This window comes from Ascaphus truei, chromosome 10 (assembly GCF_040206685.1).
Source record: "Ascaphus truei isolate aAscTru1 chromosome 10, aAscTru1.hap1, whole genome shotgun sequence".
In the NCBI taxonomy this organism is placed as follows: Eukaryota; Metazoa; Chordata; class Amphibia; order Anura; family Ascaphidae; genus Ascaphus; species Ascaphus truei.
The window spans coordinates 54631913-54646538 of NC_134492.1; the positions used below are offsets into that span (position 1 = coordinate 54631913).

Consider the following 14626-nt stretch of genomic DNA (forward strand, 5'->3'; position numbering starts at 1 on the left):
TTAAACAATTAACCATACTCCGTTCTCATACTCTCCGTTCGGTTGATCAGAAAGGGTTGGAAATTGCCATGCAATCATGCCGGAGCGGTGACTGCATGGTGTCTAAATCCCAGCCCTCTAGACCTTACCGAACCGGAGATATGGGTTCCCAGTTTATACGGTTTTACACTTAGGGTTTTCACCGCCTCGAGGCTTTCCTCCGCCATTGTGGTCAATGGCGATGACCAGTGTGGCGGCCGCGACCTTTTCCCGTGGCCATCGACCGTCGGACCAGGTTGGGGTCGAGTAAGGGGGTTCCCCTGAGCTAGGGGCAAAAAGAACTGGACCGCTACCTGTCCTAGGACCGGAGTTACAATTTTAATATGAATGAACTTGGCCGTGACCAAGTTCCCACGGCACTTTAGAGATCAAAGGCTCTTTTATTGAAATTGTAACCGCTTTCGGGGATTGCGGTTTGGCCGGCAGCCAACTCGTTCTTGGAGATCGGACTCGAGGAATCCCCATTGAAAAATATTACTCCATTCATTTCAATGGAGACGTTCCGCTCGTCCTATCGGGCGCCATCTGCTGGTCTTCTCTGATATCAGGCCAAATCAGATTGCAAATGAGGACTGAAAAGGCCGGAATCGGAACAAAGGGCCATAAACATGTTAATAGAAGTCACTTGATCCCAGTGTATGTGTTTGGTGCATACACTGTAGAGGTAAAAACACATATAATTAGGACAATACATACAACCAGAAGGGGGAACGCACTTTGCACTGAGGCAGGGGAATAGAAACACATGTAATCATGATTACATTTAACCCCTCGCCTCCCACGCGATGGTGGGGGTGGCCAGCTGGGGTGTAACCCCTTTATTACCGGGCCAGCCCCCCCTTTCCATTGCTACAATGGGGGAGAGTGTAAGGGGGGATGGAGGGGGGAGAGAGAGGGGTGTGTAAGGGGAGGAGAGCGAGATGGGGTGTGTAAGGAGAGAGGAGAGTTTAGGGGGAGACAGAGAGAGGGGAGAGTGTAATGTGGGGTGAAGGGAGAGAGGATAGTGTAAAGGGAGGAGAGAGAGGGGCAATGTAAAAGGGTGAGGGAGGTATAAAGGGGATTGAGAGGCAGAGAGAAAAAGAGTGTAAGGGGGCGAGAGAGAGAGGGGGAGTGTAAGGTGGGAAGAAAGAGGTGAGAAAGGAGAGTTTAGGGGGGAGATAGTGAGAGGGGAGAGTTTAAGATTTAGTGAAGAGAGTGAAAGGGTGGAGATAGAGGGGAGAGTGTATGGGGGGGGGGGGGGAGAGAGGGAAGAGCACCCTGAGACACCCCAGTCCCCACATCCAATGTTTTAAATACCTGGGTGAGGACCTGTATGAGGGGAAAGAAACATAGTACAGAAGTTCCTGTTCTTGCAGCAAAGTGAAAATACCTCCCAAGTTAAAATGGTGTGGAGTATTGAGCTCTGGGGGTAGGTGCCACCTCTGTTTCTGACTGGTAATAGTTGTAATGGAGGTAGGTGGCACCTCCCCCCGGAGCACACTCCTCCTCACTTTTTTAACTTGGGAGGTCTTTTCACTTTGCTGCAAGAACAGGACCAACTATGGTTCTTTCCCCTCACACAGAGGTAAAGGGAAGGGTTCACAGAGCAGTGTAGGACCTGCATTTTTGGTTATACCTTGACGTTTGGTATGCAGGCTTATAACGCTTTGGCCAAAGGGTTTAACTAAATAACCAAGTAATTATTATTATTATTGATGTATTTAAACTTTATACTTATTGCCATATATGTTTTGTCAATTGGATGTAGCATTGGGCACCCCTGTCTTTTGCTCAAGTTTAGGAAAGAAAAAAAATTGTTCATAAGTAAATATTTTTCAGTCTTTGGACCTCTGGGTTCCAGTAACTCAGAATGCCAGTCATCAGAATTGTCTAGTATGATAACCTTAAGGAATCAGTTCTATAGAACAACATACAGTTTAACAACATGCTGCGTTTGAAATAAAGGGGAATGCACTCAAGCATGCAACAGCATGTGTAACTTTTTAAATATTTGTCTAATAAACGAACACTACAGTCCTCGCTCAAACCAACAGGAGCCAATGGCAGTGACCTGCTTAAAGGGTTAAATCTGGTGGACATTCCACAATAGAGATTGACGGGGGTTTGTTTCTTTGAATTTGAATCTGCCGCGGAGTTGCCAGTTCAGCTGCGGGTTTCCGCCGATCAGCCTCAAAAAGGCAAATTTTTTTCCATTACTGAAAATCCGAGTCAGGATCCGTCAAATGGAATCCAATCTGATGTTGGGTTTGTGTTTAATACAGCATCAGATTTTCATTTAAATCCAAAAAATCCGAGCTCCATTGGGTGGACTTTAAAGAGAACGTGCGAACTCAAATTGCTGAAATCCGAGCTCAGGCTTCAACACACGGATCGGATTTTGCCTGAGATGCCGGGTGGGGGATTTAGATTAGTTTGTGCATCTTTCTTCCTTCAGCCAGTTTGTAATCCTCATTACTTCTAGCTCCTCCCCTTTGTGTGAGGTCACTGTGTGCTGAGCAGGACATTGAACAATTAAAGTGCCTGTCCCTATCTTTCCTTTTCTCTGATTCGTCCTCTGATGGGGAGGGACATTCTTGGGATGGAAGAAATCCTTTATTGGCACAAACAGCCACATGTTTCTTTTCCCATGATTCCTGGGGCTTTGCCGTTTCAATCATGTAAGCGTGACCTCAGTGGGAAGCCCTTTAAACAAGATTACCTTTTACATAATTTTTTCCCCAATCTGTTTCTGAACTCATAAAGGGTCCAAAGTCCCTTCTTTTCCCATCCCCTCCCCCACCCATTATCGCCAAAGCCCATAATCTCCCTTACCCTCACTCCTTCCTTAACCTTCTTAAAGTGCCTTCAAAATCACCCACCTCACAGTTCGAATAACCTCCACTGTCCCAACTGTCAGACCCATCACCATGCCACCGACAAGACTAAATCCAAAGACCTTACCTCCAACCACTGCCCACCTACCAAGCTCTCAATGCATCTAACCCATAACCCGACCATAATGTTCCCACTCCACCCACCCACCAACCAACCAAGCTGTCAATGTATCTACAGTAACCCATAACCTGACTGTAGGAGGAGATGGAAATTGAAGTGACAACTGCGCTCCAGTGCTAGATCATAATGAAAAAATTGGCAAAATGGAATATGGCTGGTGAGAAATAACCGTATCTGTGGGGCCAAATAATCCCTGAAGTTGGGGTAAATGATGAAGCCCCTATGAATCCTCAAAGGGATGGTCCCCCTCCAAACAGAATAAAAAATACTCACATACCACCTTGTTCCAAAGTCCTGTAGGATGTGCAACCAAGTGAGGGCAGTCAACTGTAGAAGAGAGAACTGGCGCACAATCCAATGAAGGAGTACTCCTTGATAAAGTGTACTGCTGTACACGAAACGCGTAGGAGGGTGCTCACCTCCGTTTGTTATATGGAATTTCATCAATAAAGTATTTTCCTTCACCCTGGGACCCACTTCATTGGATTGTGCGCCAGTTCTCTCTTCTACATGTAGGAGGACGTGCACAGAGGTATGCAATAGAGACTTTTGTAAGGTGAAATTAAATAAGGCTTTTATTGCGCCTGTTTCTTTAACATAAGAAAATCATCCAAACATATGCAAATAAGGGGTCAAACAAAGCTTCTGTTCCACTTGGGAGTATTTCTAGTGAAACCTATGCAGTCCACAACTCCCTTTAGATAAGCATGTCTCCCAGCCCCAAACATATATCTTGATATGTGCAGATATAAAGACAAAAAAGAGAAAAAAGCACAAAACCCATAGAGTAGTAAAGTCTGTTTATGGAATAATAAAAAACGGTTATAAACACTCACAGAAGAATAAGTAAACCAACAGACCAACAGACGAGTGGACTACTTCTGTTCCAGCAATCATTGAAAGTACATAAGTGCCTGAATTTACTTATTCTTCTGTGAGTGTTTATAACCGTTTTTTATTATTCCATAAACAGACTTTACTACTCTATGGGTTTTGCACTTTTTTGTCTTTTTTGTCTTTTTTTCTATATTTCCTACCGGTCCTGAGGTTAGTTACGGTTGTAAAGAAGCCGCATACTCATACTTAATCTGATACTGGACTCTGTATTTGGGAACACATGATGTGACTATATATTATTTATTTTATTTTTAACTCTTTAAGTACGTTGTTCGCCCTTGTCACTGTGTTACCCTTTCTTTGTAATTTTTTATTGTTCACTAAGTAGGAGCGCCAGCCTATAACCTAGGTGTTATACCTATCTACTTTTATCTGTGTCAGCCTATCCTCTATTCTGTTATATGTGCAGATATACCAAAAGTCTTATAAAGGAAAGTATTATCTGTTTCTTATAGTTGGAGGGAAAGTCTTCTCTGTTCCTGGGTTGCTGCCTTTTCCTCAGGCTATGTCAGCATTCAGGTTTAGAGGTGCTTTCCCTTGTGTTTTGTAGGCAGCGTGCAGTTTTCTTCTAGCAGGCTCAAGCCATCTGTTCCTATGGTCAGTCCCACAACTTGTAAGACTCAGGAACAATCTCCCTTCCTGTTTCAAGGGCAGGCTTTTCTAAGAAACCTAATCAGCCAGGTGGTGTTGGTTAATTGACTACCAGCAGTTAACCACCACACTGCTGGATTAGAGGCACATTTCCTGAACAGGGATAACTCCCCTGTTACACTGACCATAATCTCACCTCTGCCCACCAAGCAAGCAAGCTCTCAACACACCTAACCCATAGCCTGACCATAATGCTCCCACCCCTGCCCACCACAAAAACATCTAAACATTCGACTGAGCCACTGATTGAGCCACCTGTGCTGAAGCAGGGCTATCCTGAAAACCTGACCGGTTGGTTGCACTTGAGGACTGGAGTTGGCCACCCCTGTGCTAAAGTAACTTTTGGGGTTGTTATTGTACCTACTTATCCACCGCTACCATATCTGTTACATATTTCAACCAATATGTTGGATAACTAGACAGGACACTGACACGAGGCAATGTCACAAGCATCTTTTATTAACCCCTTCACTGCCAACGGGACATGCAATGCATTGATGAAAAAAAGCGCTTATAACAAACTTCAGTGTCCAAATGACATCACGCCCCCATACCATCTGCACAGTCAATATTTCACTTTACTCATTCACAACCGGACATAAGACAGCTGGAGTCATTTTATTGAAAATCTTTTAATAAAATATTTGCCACGGTTAACAAACTGGACCTCAAACATTCCTGTGGTAATAATGCTATATACATTCATACAGTGTCTCTGAGGATTACCAGCCAGCTCCGGTACCCTAACATTTCCTACTCAACTGAATAATACTGTTAGATCTGATAAATGTGTCTACATTGGGATGAGCGACTGATGGAGAATCTTCCCTCTTCAGTTTATCTCGTTCCCTTCTTTTTTTTTCAGAGCGCTTGTTCATTCTCACGAGTCCCCTATCAATCAAATATGGAAAAACACCATCATGTTTCAGATATTCCATACATGGGGTCCTCAGCTTATGAAATAGAACCAGGGATGTGTGTATGCACCCGGTGTGGGCAACTCCAGTCCTCTAGGGCCACTAACATGGCAGGTTTTCAGGATATCCCTGCTTCAGCACCGGTGGCTGTCAGTGGCTGTGCTGAAGCAGGGATATCCACTTGAGGACTGGAGTTGCCCACCCGTGGCATACACAGATGTGCAAATATACACACAGACCCACACATATAAGCCATATACTGTTTTTCCTGCTGAACGTATAGGCACATGCTTTTTTCCCTTATATACTGTAGGTGCTGCGGTCCTTCTTACCGTAAAGGTGAGCGAGACTTTTCGGCACACTAGAGACACTTGGTAGGCCTTAAACCTCACACTTTTGACTGAAACCTTTTCTCAGAACCATTGATAAGTGGCACACTCACTTTCCTCATGGCACGCAGGATAGATAATGTCCTCCTTAATACACAGCCCACTCAGATCGGAGTCGCTGACATATCCCGGCTTACACACAAACAAAATAACCTCTCCATTCCCGTAATACACGTCACCGTCGTGGAGGGGATTGAGCTCTAAATAGTTGTCGTCTATTCTTTCTTGATTCAAGCGACAGGGCCCTAGAAAATAGAAGCACAAATTACAGGGGGCTAGCTAACTAAATGCCATACGTTTAATGGGTTAATGACGTATAAATATCAGACAATATATATGTAGCATCGTATTATGACATCCGTTACCTGCGTTATAAAAATGGAAATATCGTGCCTGTTTAAATAGAGCTGCGTTACATTTTATTTTATGGCTTGGGCCTAAGCCAGCCCCGGGGGTCGGTGCTCCAGCCACGGTTCCCAAGTTTTTTGGAACTGCAGAATTTTTTTATGGAGCATCGCTGTCAGTCTTTCCATGGTCAAAACTGTGTTGATCCTTTTAACTACTGTGCCTCTAGTTGGGGCTTTTATTTCCTTCCAAGCCGCTGCGGCCGAGCATCTGGCGGCTGTGAGGATCGAGGAGATCAGTCTGCCCATTGACGTGGGGATGTTTTCAATAGATTTACCGAGCACGAAGGTCAGAGGGTCTAAGGGGATCTTTAGTCCGTGGTCTCATCCCGTGGTATTAATTTTTGAATCATGGACCAATATATCTGAATCTCTGGACATGACCACCAAATGTGGGCCATGTCTCCCTTTTGATCACATCCCCTCCAGCACAGGTCAGGTGTGCCAGGGAAGATCCGGCTCAGCCTAGTCGGGGTCAGGTACCACTGGAATAGAATTTTATATATTTTTTCTTTGGTGATTGTACAAATAGAGGTTTTAGTTGCCGATTCCCAAACATCCTTCCAGTCATCTGTGTCAATTGTCAGGTTTAAGTCCACGGACCACTTTTGCATATATTCATGGGTTGGGGGATCCGCTGTCAGCTCTAACCCCCTCTAGATGCGACAATCAGTTTTTAAAGGATTTATTCGAGCCAAAGGAACAAACATCAGATGTCAGAGGCGTCTCAGCTGTTCAAAGGACCGCCCTTGAATACCGTCCTGGAGTGTGAGATGCGTACACCGCTAGAGCGATCCCCAGCATGATGACGCATCCAAATGTGTCCGCATAGCAACCCTTCTGTTTCCCCATAGCCTTCTTGCAATCTTCTTGTTTGTGGTTTATATATATATATATTGATATATGTGTGATTTTTTCTTATCTATGGCCGCACTTATACTCCTGTCTACGGCGACGGTGACACAATGGCGTGACGTCATCCACCGCTGTTATAGCAGCGATTTCTGCTCATAGTGTAGGATGGTGACCGGAGGACGCGGCGGGAGCATGGCCATGAGCGGTTCACCCTCATTGGATAAACCGCTCATGTCCTACTGACCTTACACGGTGGATGCCCCCCAAAAAATAAATTTCCATTGACTTCCAGTGATTGTGTTCGTGCCGTCACAACCACGCCAACTATAGGCATACGCGAAGGATTAAATACACTTGTTTTCACGCGGTGTCACCGAAGCTAGGACTAAGCGCGGCCTTAATTGGGTGAGTGAAGGATTCCATCTTGGGAAACAGCTCCGCCTGCTCAAGCAAGACTCCATTTTGTGTAAATACCATGAGCCCAACGTGTATTTTTATTTATATATCGTACAGGGTTGTCTTGGATAAGCTTTACAGACTGCTGAGGTTTCTTCATCAGATATAGCAGCAGAGTTAAAAATCCACCACCCCATGGCACTTACTTGTGTCCTGCCACCTCCTTGCTGCCGTCCCCTCCACCTCCTTTGGAATCCCAGCGTCAAATGATGCCGCGGACGTCATCAACGTGACATCATTTGATGCCATGATGGTAAGTTGCCCTGGCAACGAGACGCTGTGTGACGTCACATTGGGGCATCTGCAGCGTCATTTAACACTGGGATTCCAAAGGAGCAAGAGGGCGGCAGAAAGGAGGTGGCAGGACACAAGTAAGTGCATTCCCATTAGGCCCGAGGGTGAGAAAAATGCATATGGGGAGGAGATTGTTGTTGCCTCCAAATTTTGTCGCCCTAGCCCATTCCTAAAGGGCCTAATGGGAAATCCCCTATGGATCAGATAACATAGATTGTTATATTATATAATTTACATAGATATACATTGTCAGAGCCCTAAGACGTGAACTCAAAGCTGGCAGTCCTGGGGCACGGTCCTTAGGGTGCCTATGATGGCTTCCCAGCAAGTTGATGCAGCCTTCCTAATCCTTACTGTTCTAGGGGCTCGGGTGCTGGTAGTCCCAGGGTTTGCTGAATATCAGCCCCTTAGCACCCATATAACCTCTAGCTCTGTTGGCAGGGTATCCCGTGGTCTAACTGCCTTAAGTAGGGTTGCCAGACATCCCGTGTATATGGGATTGTCTCATTTCATTGACTTGTCCTGTTGTCCCAGAAATGTCTGCGAGACGCATCATTGTTCCATATTTTAGTGCCTTGATGTCAAATGCCTGAACTTAACATGATTAATGAAATTAGTACCTAAAAACATAATAGATTTCTACATGAGTGTAATAGTTCCCTTTTCCGATAGATTTCATCTGACTAAATTAAAATAATAAAGTTAGTACACTGCCTCGTCATCTCCTAATACCATGATGCCCACCCTTATAGGCATTACATTTTCTCCTACTGCTACTTGTTAGGTCTGTGCGTGTCCTGCCTGGTCCCGCCAAGAACAGGAATGAGAAAAACCAAAGAATATAGCATCACACGGGAGATACCTTTCAGCACGAAGCATTTACATATCATTCATCCCTCGTTATGATGTCTCACTTGCATACTGGATTTCGGCATCCCGTAGTATAAAAACATAAATGTGGTCACCCTAAAGTGCTTTTGTTGTGGTACTCCGGACTTTCAGATCACCTCGTTAGTTGCGTTATGTATAACTGACCTAAGAGTCACGTCCTACAGATGGAGCTGTTCCCTTGGCTTGAAAATTTCCACCATTGGATTCCCAATGGCCGACCACATATGGACTTTCAACGTCTGTACAGAAGGGAAGACCCCCATACTTACTTTCGTCAAAACATTTGGGATACTTCATTATTCCATTATAACATTCCAACTTCAGGCTAGTAAAAGATACATGTAAATATCCAGGCTTACACCTTATCGGTATGTACATTCCATGCTGGTACACCCGATTCATGTTATCAGCCACGTGTAATACTAAATGATTTTGGGTGATTTTCTCTGCTGATAATCTACACGGGCCTGAAAAAAGCAGAAGTTCTGTTATTACTGAAAGGTAGGGAGAATATGTATTAGAGGTCATATTGATGAAACTCTAGTCCTGGAGCAGTTAGGGGAGGAGTTATGGGGAGAGATTATACTGTAGGAGCAGTTAGAAGAGCAGTTAGGGGAGGAGTTATAGGGAGTGATTATACTGTAGGAGCAGTTAGGGGAGGAGTTATAGAGAGCAATTATAGGAGCAGTTACGGGAGGGTTATAGGGAGCAGTTATAGGAGTCGTTAGGGGAGGGTTATAGGGAGCAGTTATAGGAGTCGTTAGGGGAAGACTTATAGGAGTAATCAGAATTAGAATTTGACCCAAAATTTAGCTTTTTTCACATTTTAAAATCTTTTTTTTTTTTAAATCACAAGGTTGAAAAAAAAAATCATTATTCATTTAAAAATAAATAAAACTAAATAAATATATATTAACAATTTAATATATATATGAATCAATTAATCCAGCAGTTAATTAGTGGATTAATGTTGGAGCTATATTGCATAGATAGCGTCTGATTCCTAAAATGATAAGTAAGGTATATAAATCACCATTATGTATTATAGAGGTAAGTTAGAATGCTCATAATGGAGTAGTTCTTAAATAGTGCACTGATTTGAAGAGTACTATAATAGGACATACAAAAGCATTATTCCATAAACTTCATAGATAGAGTAGATATAAATTGTATCCAAATAATACATTGTATCAATGGAATTGTTATTTTAGTTGCAAAATGTCGCAACGCTAAATATAGCATAACAATATTCAATATTAAGTTCATATCATCTAGATAAAAAAAAATATATATAAAGAAAACAGAAGAAGAAATTATGTAATGATACTATGGAAGAACAAATATGAAATGTAAATAACAGGAAAAACATTTAATAACATATGTAATGATCATGTATAGCCTTTATACAATTTATACAACAATCAAGAGGAGACCAAGTTCAGAAACATGGAACATGGAACATATATTAAGGGTCTCATGCAGAGAGCAGCGCTATTTCAAATCGCGCCATTTTCCGGAGAAAATCGAGCTAAAAACAGCTGAAAATGGCGAGCTAGGGAAAACGTGCCATTTTTTTTTTCTATTTCAAAATCTCGCCGCGCGGCTGGCGAGAAACTACATCTCGCCAGTCTGAATAGTATCCTAATTCAGAAAGGCACGCTCGCCATCTAGCGGCTGTTTTTGGCGCGATTTTCATCAATTTTCTCCGCCAACTAAAGTTGGCAAGAAGCAGGAGCTTGCCGGCTATAGGGGAAAAAAAAAATGCTCGATTTTTTTTTTCCCCTTTCAGCTGCGCGCATCTCCTCATTTACAATTCTCCACATGCAGTAATGCTAAAAATAGCGGATTTCGCCCATTTCTGCATATGGAGAATTAAACTCTCCATTAAACCTACTTTTTATTCCTCTCTCCAATTTTAAAAATCCCTGCTCTCTGCATAGGCCCCTAAATGTATAATTGTCACACTGATTTTACAAGAATATTTTGAGGTCCCATTGGGTATTAAGACCCTTTGGTATAAATGTATCTAAAGTAATATCCAGAAGGCTTCCCTTCTATGAAGATAGTTGGTTCTATCTCCCCTCTTAGATTTGTTTAATATGTCCTATGGCTACGCACCTGAACTTTTTTTTTACATAAGCTACTGTTTAGACAGTGTTTTAAGTGTTGGGAAACTGGTAAAGTGAATTCTTAGTCTGTCTACGGAGTTGGACGTCACACCGATCCCCCTTCTCTGCACTGCTACCTTTCTGGATTGGATACAGACACCGACGGAGACACAGGATTCGCACACTTCCTGCGTGGCCAAGAGGACAAGGGACTGGCGACTTATCGTGAGTAACAGCGTACTCCACGCCTTATTGGTCTTCTGTGTTTTGGGGTTTAAATGCTTATCTGTAGCAGCCTTATACTTCAGAGACTTTTTTAGTCCCTTGTCTGCTTCTATGCTCCCCCACGGAGGCTCCCTATTACACTGGCGACACACTTTATTCAAGCTCGGCTAGTCCCACGAATTCGGGTATACCCGGGTGTATTGAGGTTTGTGACTGTTTTCTGCCCGAGTGCATTGAGGTATTTTCCAGGCAGGGATTGAAGCATTTTATTCCCGCTGGCTGCAATACTGCACAGTATATATATATATATACTGCATTACAATACATGAATTTATGCCATCTGGTAGACACGCGAAGCATTGCAGCCTATTATATCCTAATCATTATCATTTAACAGATCAGCCGCCCGTCAGCCAGGCATGAACCCAGGCTGGGAAGGCAAACGCAACGGGGCTTGTCAGAGGTGAGGAGCGGCGCATTCCAGGTATCTGCCAGGTACATACTGGGTATTTGCTCGAATAAAGTGTGTCGGTGCAGTACCTCTTTTAATTAGTGCCTATACTCAAGCACCGTGACAGTAATCATCACTAAAGATGTTCTACACAGCGCTGCTCCTGGAGCAGGCAGCCGGTTAATTTTTCTCCTCATTTGAAAATATATAGATTTTTTCCCTTTTTTTAAAGGGAACATTCAGAAACCAGTTTGAAAAAAAGGATAAAATATTTAAAAAATCTATGTTTGAAAATTAGATCAGTATTTTTACTACTAATGTTTTACTTTTACTAAAAAAAAATTGGCAGATTTGATCAATGCCAATGGTTACATTACCCATTTATTGGCCCTTAAAAAACAATCTTCTTGGCACTGAAATTCAAGAGTTAAACCAGATTTATAACTGAATTTTTCTGCACTTGCAAGAACGGGTTATTTTAACAGTAGGGTCAGAGCCACGACGTCTTAAAGGAACTGGACAGCAAAAGATTAAAGAAAACACTAATATGGAAAGAAAATCATAATTAAATCCAATTTTCCAAGTATTTAAAAAAAAAATTGCTTGGAAAAAATTATTTCAATGAAAATCTAATTTTTATTTCCATTATGAGTTCTAATTATTAACATTCTTAAACCACACATAATATAATTTTTGGTTTGTGAAGGAATAAATTACAATTCCACAAATTTTGCTGCGGGGAAAGTACAAGTTTGTAATGTTTTTGGTGCCATAAGTAGGTTATATATATTTTTTAAAGAGGCAGGAAATGGATTAAAAGTTTAATAGTACAAAAGTTTAATAACATCATACAGTACTTACTTTGCTTGAAACACTCAGGATACTTGAATTCTCCATTATTGCAGGCAACTTTCAGTGAATTGGAATTCAAAGAATGAAATCCAGGCTTACACCTGAATGTAACTTTCACCCCATGTCTATGTGATCGAGTCATTTCATCAGATGAAAGTTCTGCTAAGTTGTTTTTATTGATTATATCTTCTGACAGCTTACATATTGCAGAGACATCTAAGCAGAAAGTCAAACAAGTTCATTGTATCTACTAAAGACACCACACAGTTTAATCAGGAGGGAAATAGAGATGTGAGTGTTCTCCAATCAAATGCTATTTTGTGGTTCAGAAGTATTGACTTTCTGGAGTGAGACTCACTGAGCATAATTATAAGAATATACAAAACACACAATTTGTAGAAAGGTTTCCCTTTGGTTTTAACTGCATCTTGATTCAGTGTTTTACTACCATCTTATGTCAGACAACAGGAAGAGCCTTTACGGAAGGCCAATCTACTCTATGTCCAAAAGTCCACTCTGTCAAGGAAGGGTTTGAGGAACTAAAGGCTCAGATATACTGAACTAAGCTCGAATTAATCAGGGCAAATAAAGAAGGGTTATCTAAAATAGTAATAGACGTATTTTCCTTGTGTTTAACTCAAAAGCCACCAAGCTAATTATATGCAAAAATAACAGCTGTTGTTTAAGAAATTAGCATAGTGTTAATGATAAATTAGCCCTGCCTGGTTTTGGCTTGAGAGAGAGACTGTTCTTCGTTAGAGTCCCAATTGCTATATATCCCCTCAAACCCACCTTCATACAACATGTAGAGGGACAGCTGTGCACCTGAGGTACTCTGCAGTATCTAATAAATATGCAAATGACTTCTACTTGTATGTTTTCCAGGTATCCCCATTTTTGGCCCACAGATGTCTCTATGCATGTTGTGTGAAGGGATATAGCAATTCGAATTTAAGAAAGAAGTCTCTACAGGTTCCCCTCCCACCTCTCCCTCCCCCTCCCACCTCTCCCTCCCCCACTTCCTCTCCATTCCTTCTTCCCCCTTTCTCCCCCCCCCACCTCTTTCTCCCCCTCTTCCCCTCCCTCCTTTCCTCCCTTCCCCTCCCCAAAATGCGTCACTGGGGCCCAAATTCATGGATTTTAAAGAATCTGTCGACAGATTCAACGTAAATCCGATCAGCAACACACTGGATTAAACCTGTTGATCCCCACTATTTATACACTCCTCCCCCCATAATATATCAGCCTGCAAATTCGGATTCCATTTGCCAATTCGGATTCTGAACCCTAGTTTAGGGAAAAGCCGAGGGAACAACCTATTTAATGACAGCCTGTTTTATAATGAACACTTACCTTGTTTAAAGCATTTAGGATAGAGCACTTTGCCTCTGTTACATTTTACTCTGAAGGACGCTGGGGGCTGTATCTCAAACCCGGGTAAACATGAAAACTCAATCACGCTGTCATGTTCAGAGTAAAGCTTCCCAACGTCTTTCCACCTCAGCTGGATATTGTTCGCCGCCAATCCTCGCGGTTCCACTGTGCAGGGCTCTGCGTGGGATAAAGAGATGACTCGTGGATATTTCTGTGGCAAACACTGGCTCAGGGGTTCCCAAAAAGAGCTTACTGGGGTTCTGTGTTCTGTGTTTTGCAAACATATTGTAACAAGTTATATACACTGTTTAACTCATACATACATCATTCATATGTACATAGAGATTATAGTGCAATTCTTCTAGGGGGCAGGCAGTAGCCCTGCTGCTTCCATTTCCTGAATCCAGGGTTTTTATTTACAAATTCATGGTTCAATTTTCTTTTTAGAATTTTTTTTTATTGTGACAAAAAAAGTGAGATTTTAAAAAAAAGAGATATTGTAGAAAGTCTTCCTAGAAAATAGGTCTAAAGGCTAATCCAGGTTAACTGGAAGCTTTACTCCAATCGATGTTTTTTTACATTTTATCCCTGTGCGTTTTGCTTTAATATCCACTACCTCTCTGGACTCTGGGCAGTATCTGTGTAGACTTAAGAACCTGAACTGAACTATAATCTCAGGTAGACATAGAGATAGGTTAGCAAAACCGTGTTTCCTTTAACTGCTCTGTATAACTATTCCCCTAACTGACCCAATAATCAATCCCAATAACTCCTCCCCTAACTGCTCCTATAACTGTTCCACTAACTGCTCATATGACTCCTCCAATAA

The 14626-nt window shown here is 42.3% G+C and overlaps 1 protein-coding gene across 2 annotated transcripts in view; it reads right to left on the minus strand.

The window, feature by feature from the left end:
- Positions 1 to 5204: 5204 nt before the first annotated feature.
- The window catches only part of LOC142503958 (coagulation factor XIII B chain-like), a 31759-nt gene continuing 22337 nt past the window's right edge, over positions 5205 to 14626 (minus strand). For both annotated transcript variants that reach the window (XM_075616967.1, XM_075616968.1), the window contains exons 7-11: positions 13777 to 13974; positions 12433 to 12639; positions 9057 to 9254; positions 5941 to 6132; positions 5205 to 5472 (exon numbers count right to left, since the gene is read on the minus strand). In XM_075616967.1, coding sequence (XP_075473082.1) covers positions 5462 to 5472; positions 5941 to 6132; positions 9057 to 9254; positions 12433 to 12639; positions 13777 to 13974 — 806 coding nt within the window. In that variant the 3' untranslated portion in view covers positions 5205 to 5461. The remainder of the gene's footprint in view (positions 5473 to 5940; positions 6133 to 9056; positions 9255 to 12432; positions 12640 to 13776; positions 13975 to 14626) is intronic.